Here is a 6712-nt window from a genome sequence, read left to right as displayed (position 1 = left end):
GCAATACTGAGGGAACAAACTGCCCCAAGCCCAATGAACTGCCCTGAAGGCAGAGAGCTCCTTTCCACCAAAACCCTGGAAAAGGAACACTCTGGTTCCTATTACCCACTTCTGCTCCTCATAGGGAAGGGCTGTTCCCTCTTCTCTCCAGTACTGTTGCTCCCAGAAAAAGTTTCACACTCCAAGATGAGCAATTACTCAAGCTGAAGTTGCCAAATAGTAAATCTGCTGCTGAAATCAATGGAATACAAAGACAAGTATTTTACATAGAATATTTTTATAATTATATTGAGAGTCTCTGTTAAATTAACCTGGGCAGTCCAAGCACATTCCCAAGGAATAAATCTTTTTCTTACATTACAAACAGTATAGAGATGAGGGAAATAAACTCATAAACCCTTTCTATTCTGTTGAGGAGATAAAGGTTCCAATTACCAATTTGTAAGGTACAGAAAGGTATGTATGCCACAGGGAAATACAAGATATTAAAAATATCTGTAATTTTTTTCTATTAGATATTTTATGATGAGTAACCTCTGACTGCCAGACTGTCCTGTCGTGTGCTGAGGAGCATGGCTGGGTATGGTCAGCATTCATTCCTCTGAATGGTGACTGCTAGCAATTAATAGTTGCTTTAGTCCTCCTTCTTGTTATTTTTGCAGACTTGGAGTAACTGGCTGCAAGGGATTTATAAATTGCCCTAGTTGCAGGCTCTTCTGGCAAGTGGTGCTTCAGGGAGTCAAGAAGCAGAGGTGGAAAGGCAGTAGCACAGTCTGTTGCATTTCCCCTCCATGTACTTATAAAGCATGGTCAGGAAGGAAAACATTGCTTTTAAAGCTGAGGGCTCAAAGGGCACGAGGACTGCAGTGTAAGGCTGCTTTGTGGAAGCTGAGCACTCTGTGCAAGTAGAGGAGATGGAGATATTTGTGGTCCACAGCTTTGTGGCTGAGGTTTTTGGTTTCCTTTGCCATATGCCAGACAGGCCTTGAAGATGGGCAACAAAACTCTTCAGGTATAAAAGTGCACCTTCAAGTATGTGTGTCTAAATGTAGACATGCACACTCAAACATACAAATACAGAAACTCCTGGGAGAAACAAGACTGACTTTGTCTTGTATAAGTCCTTTGTCCAGCTGCTAATGCCATGGCCAGACTGCTCCTAAGGCTGCTGTGGTTCCACATTCTCACAGGCGACTGCCAAACACAGTGTGCTCTGACTGCTTGTGCTACTTGCTGTTTGCTGCAACAAGGTAGTGCTGGATGGATTTTTTCAGCTCCACTCCTTGGAGTATCCTTGTTAAAGGATACATAAGAATTAATTCCTTTTGCTCAAGTGATGCAAAAGCAGTTAAACAGTTAAACATGATTCATAACTTGGGCTGGAATGCCCAGGTCACTTCTACCATCTCAGGGATTTGTGATTTGGCCTATATCCTTAAGATATTATGCCAATATAGAGATAAACAAGTATGGTATGAATGGATGTTATAAATGTTCGGCTGTTATCCCAAGGTCTGGAAGTATAATTGCCACTAATATCAATAGGAAAACGGTTTTTATCAACTGTGCACAAAACCCAGGGAATTTGATTTAGAAGCATTTGGATTTTGTTAGCTAGCCATCTATCTGACATCTATCTTCTTGTGTCTGTTTTCTGCTCATGATTTGTTTGGAGGTTTATTATAACCAGTTGCACTATTTCTCCAATTTTTGCTTTTGCTGCTCCCAAATTCATAATTCGCACCACTGAATTGGTAAATAGACTTTTCTGCTAAGTGATCAGATGCAATTTTTCCCCGACTGAACAATTTAGGATTCTTCTATGTACTCAGCACTTATGTGCACACACATGCATGAACATACACAGACATACACACACACGGATACTCAAATGAATATGCAATTTACTATAAAAAAAAAGGGCCAAAGTGCTAATTTCAGCACCAAGTATGTTTTAATGCACCTTCCTCCCTTGCCTCAGGGGGATTCTGAAGCATGGGTTTAGATGACCTACGTTCCATTGACAGAACCAGGAAAAATCTGCCATTATTAAATTAAATAGGGCCTTTGTCTTGCCTTTGATACCACTGCAGAAAAATACATGTTTCTTTCAAAAAATACAAGCAGCAAAAGCAAAGTCATGTGCAAATAATGAAAGAATCATTGCAGACTCTTTGGGAGGGCAGCTCTAGGAAGCAGGGAATATGTCCACAGGCATTGTTTGCTGCTGGGGTTCACAATGCCCTTTGTGTTCTGCAAATGTTATTGCAATTAAAAACTGCCTCAGCCAAATGAAGTGAATCAGAGAGTGCTTATTTAAAAGAACATTTGGAACTAATATTATATGCCATAATTTCTGAAGACTGACAGTTAGAAAACATCTTCCTTTTACAGAGAACCTTTGCATCTCTTTATAATATTCTTTTGCTAGACAGTCAGAACATGAACTCCTTTCCCTGGCTAGGAAAGTAACTCTCTAGCACTTACTCATAGGCATGTGAGCATAAGCATAGTTTACTTATGTATTATTTATAGGAAATGCAAAGGATGAATCAAGGGTTTGTATGAGTGTACACCAGACTCCCTTCTTTTCTTGTCCCTGAATGTGCCTCCAAGCCAGCATAAAAATGGATTTCTCAAGACTGGACATTTTTCACTATTTAAAATGGAACTATAAAGTGGATGCCACAAGAGGGAGCTAGAAAACAAATAATCTTTCACAAAGCGGGCTATTAAACTCTTTACAGAATAAAGTGGTGGACGTGCTACATGTGTCCATTATCAACCAGAAAAGGTGGCTGAGTTTCTATTGCATCTAGTCTCCTGCTATGATGGCTGTTTCTTGTGTGGGAACATCAAGTCATGCTTCAGGGCTCTGTAAAGATTGACAAAGGATTCAGCCCAAGTGTCTTTCTGGTGCCCCTGGGATTGAGCAGCTCTGTAGGCTGTGTAGACCATCGTCAGCACTGTCCTTTCAAAGTCTTCTTTCTTGAGGACCCTTGGGTAGGAAGACAGCCTGCTACTCAGCCTGCGGATCTCTGTGATGCTCTTGGGGATAATCTCATTGCAGATGGTGTCGAACTCGGCTGCTTTCCTCAGTGAAGCGAGCTCCTCATCTTTGATGGAGATTCTCTGGCCTTTGTCAATGTCAAGCTCAGCTAAAAGAAACTGGTACAAAATCAGAACACAGAAAACTATTTATTTTCTCCCACAGACTCTAGGCAGAGTAAATGTGCATCAACAACATGGCCCTAGGTCTTTATGTCAAATGGAGACAATTGCACTGACTGGAGGTGGGGCAGACCAGAAAGTTTCTGTATGAGCATTGGACTCCTGTATTAGCTACTTAGGAAAATTCGAGTTAGGCTATGGAAAAAAAAGTACAGAGTAAAAGGAAAAAACTGATCCTCTTCTGTTGTCCAAACCAGGCATGGGTTGCTGCTAGCACCCTGCCAGGGATAACCTAGTTCTGTGTGAGAAAGCACAGCATTAGCTTCCCAGCCCATCTCCTCTGTTTGGACATCCAATGCTAGTTTCTTGAGGTGTGAGACAGATAGATTTGACCCATGAACCTTCTTCAGGTGAGCCACTTTCCTTTAGGTAACCATATGACCAGCCTGTGATTTATAGATTACAGTCTCCACTCCTGTGAAAAGGGGAACACTAATTGTTTTGAAGTGAAACAGTCATGCCCTTGAGATTACTTTGCAATGACTGATACTTGTAGTCTTAATAATTTGGGACTGAGACTTAGTGCAAAGAATTTAGATGAGTGTGTTGTTAATAGGCAACTGTTTGGGAAGGAAGTGGATGCCTTTTGCTCTGATTTTCATTTTGTCTGTTGCTGAGCTAGAACCCACATTTGAGGTACAGCAGGCAGCTTCTGCCTGCTTTAAGTGCTCAAAGTACTGAATTTGTCATATATATACATCTGTTCTCACTGATGCCGTGAATGACCCTTCCCCCCAAAAACAGGACTTCGAGCCACGTTAGTGTAGGGTAAGATAAAAAGTAAAGGTCCTTTAATAACACAGGGCCTACAGCCCACAGGAATACAGGATGACATGCATGTGTCTTAGTTCTTGTTTCCATGGCTTTTATAATAAGATCCCTCCAATCATTGCTTTACACATTTCTCAGTCCAGCCCCAGTCCCACCCCTGGTCCAACCCCCTGGAATTGGGTCTGGGGTCGTCAGGACCCTCTGTCTTCATCAGCTCTTCTTCCTCAGGCACACAAAGGTCTCTTGGAGTTCATCCAATTCTGGCTTTTGGGTCACTCTGACCTATGTTTATGTTTCATTCTGTAGGCCTTGTGATATCCTTCAGCTCTACCTTGGAAAGAAGTCTAAACAAGATTAATTAACTAAAGGAATTTGAGCTCCCTGTTCTGGGACAGGGGTAGTGATAGAAAGGCATTAAACTTAAACTGTTAGAAATATTAACCCTCTAAAAATCTACAACTACCGTGTTCCTAAAATCTACAAAATGTGAAAATCAGAACAAAAACCCTTTCGGCATCATCACCCTTCTGGTGATCTATCACATGGTCAGCAATGGGTTTACTCCTGGGATGCGTAAAACTGACATGAAGACAAGATGATAATGGATAACCCCATTACGGACAGTAACCCCAGTCTTGGTTAAGGCTTAAGGTACCATCTGCTCCCATATACTGAACCTCGTAAAGCAGGACCACATCTTCCAGCGAGTTTTGTAACACTGGGTTAAAGAAGGCAGCTGAGGACCTCTTGACTCTCTGAGCAGCTGGGAAAAGCATAGCTGGAAAATAATAGAAAAGAGACATTCCATAAGGTGCCAGCCACTGAAAAGAGCAAGCACTTTTCAACAGAAGAGTCAATAAAAGAACTGCCTGTTACAAAGACTTACTGTATTGTATGACTTCTCACTGTAAATAAAATGCATGGTATGGACTGCTTTGATTCTAATCTACTGGGAATGGATGTTAGCTGTTTGTCCTATATCTGTATGGTGTCTAACACAGGGTGGTTTATTATCCAAGCCTGGGACTCTCAGTTGCAGCCTCGGAGGTGAAAGGAATAGTGATTATGACATGAACATTATCTGAAATACAGGCCCTTCTCCTGGACACTCAACAAAACCTCTTTTCTTCAGTCCCTTGTCCTACTCTGTCCTTCTGAGACTCTACATTTCTCTGGGTTTCAACTGTCTGAAAGTTGGTCTCTCCTTATTTAATAGTGAAAGCTCCACCAGAGAATAATCACCTCGTATCTCCAGGGCATCTAGATTTGGAAGGAGTGGTTCACCAGATGTCGGTGTCTATTCATCGAACCTGTTTCCAGCTTAGACAAGAGAACCACATTCAATAACATGGATCCCAGCTTACTATGCTTTAGCACTTCACAGTGTCCTGTTGCTAGGAACAACAGTGTCTGCTATGATCAAATATTTATTCACCATTGTGAAGTGCACCACAGATATGGTCTCAAATAAATGAGACAGAAAACATAGTCCCTGAACTCAGCACCCCAGTGAACTGCAGCTTCTCAACTTTAGCTCTTGTTTACCAATACATACATTTGGAAGCCAGTCTAAGAAAAAAAGGAAACAAACCCCCACCTTTTGAGAGGCATTATGAGTCCCTCCTCAAAAATTAGATTTCTACAATTATGAGTAACATTTTATAGAACATAACAGCTTACTTTGAATTTCTGAAAAGTTGCATCCCACCCTTCCTCTACCAGATTTTTTTCTATTAAATAATTTTACAAGATCAGTTTTGTTTTGCTTTGTCAAAGTTCTTGTGATGGATTTTGCATGCTGCCTGTAGAAGACCTGAACATCATTTAAAACTCTTTGCTGGGCATGAAAAAGAAAGCTGGAGCAACTGTAATTATTTTATAGAAAAGTTTCTGCTCCCTGACTACATGGTTTATCAGATAACTTGCCTCAAGTAGGTCACAACTATGTAGTTCCTTCTAAACTCTATAGCCTAAATGCCGTCTTGTTTCCTGTGCCATTGCCAACTCTTAACTTTGATAAAGTTTAACTAGTTAAGGATATTTAAGTTCTAGTAATGCAAGAAGAAATAAACCAGACTAGCAGGACCTTTACTATTTAGCATAAAGAAAATTAATTGAGATAATGCTAAGTATGAAGCAATCCATACTTGATACAGGAAAGGGTATTTTTTGGCTTGAATTAGCTAGGGTTAAAGTGTAGTTAAATATTTTGTTGAACTGCAGTAAAGATACTGTAGCTAGATACTACTAACAGTAAATACATTTGGCAGGGATGAGTTTCAGGCATTTTGCTAGGACACCTACAGAATTAGCTGCTTCCTATTCAATCCACATAAGTTTAGCTTAAAACTTCTTTACAACAATCAATAGTACTGGAAGGGTATATGACTAAAGTCCTGAAGGAATGAATGCACCAATGAAAAGAAGAGAGATGTAGTAAAGGACTTGGTCTCTGCAGCAGCCTTTCCCCACCCAGCATGATGCCTTTACTGCTCAAGCATCTTGTCTGGCCCAGCCGAGGAGGTGGTGAGTTTGGGAAATGTCATGAGCTGCCTGCAGGTTCTGCTCTGTTAGAGTGTTTGCCTGACTGACCACTGGCAACTGGGGCTATGCCCATTTGCTGCTGCTGCCCCCTCCCCGATGTTTTCCCTCCTGCTCAGACCTCTGCTGAGACACACTGGAGCTGCTTCATCTTTTGCTCTTGACAATT

General features: G+C 41.2%; 1 protein-coding gene across 1 annotated transcript in view; it reads right to left on the bottom strand.

Annotated features, from left to right (window-relative positions):
- Positions 1-272: 272 nt before the first annotated feature.
- Positions 273-6712, bottom strand: part of FAM180A (family with sequence similarity 180 member A) — a 28103-nt gene continuing 21663 nt past the window's right edge. Inside the window, exons 2-3 of the mRNA XM_071549758.1 lie at positions 4680-4780; positions 273-3168 (exon numbers count right to left, since the gene is read on the bottom strand). Of these exons, the coding sequence (XP_071405859.1) occupies positions 2827-3168; positions 4680-4780 (443 nt within the window). The 3' untranslated portion in view covers positions 273-2826. The remainder of the gene's footprint in view (positions 3169-4679; positions 4781-6712) is intronic.

Source organism: Pithys albifrons, chromosome 3, assembly GCF_047495875.1.
Source record: "Pithys albifrons albifrons isolate INPA30051 chromosome 3, PitAlb_v1, whole genome shotgun sequence".
In the NCBI taxonomy this organism is placed as follows: Eukaryota; Metazoa; Chordata; class Aves; order Passeriformes; family Thamnophilidae; genus Pithys; species Pithys albifrons.
This window is presented reverse-complemented; position numbering and strand designations above follow the sequence as displayed.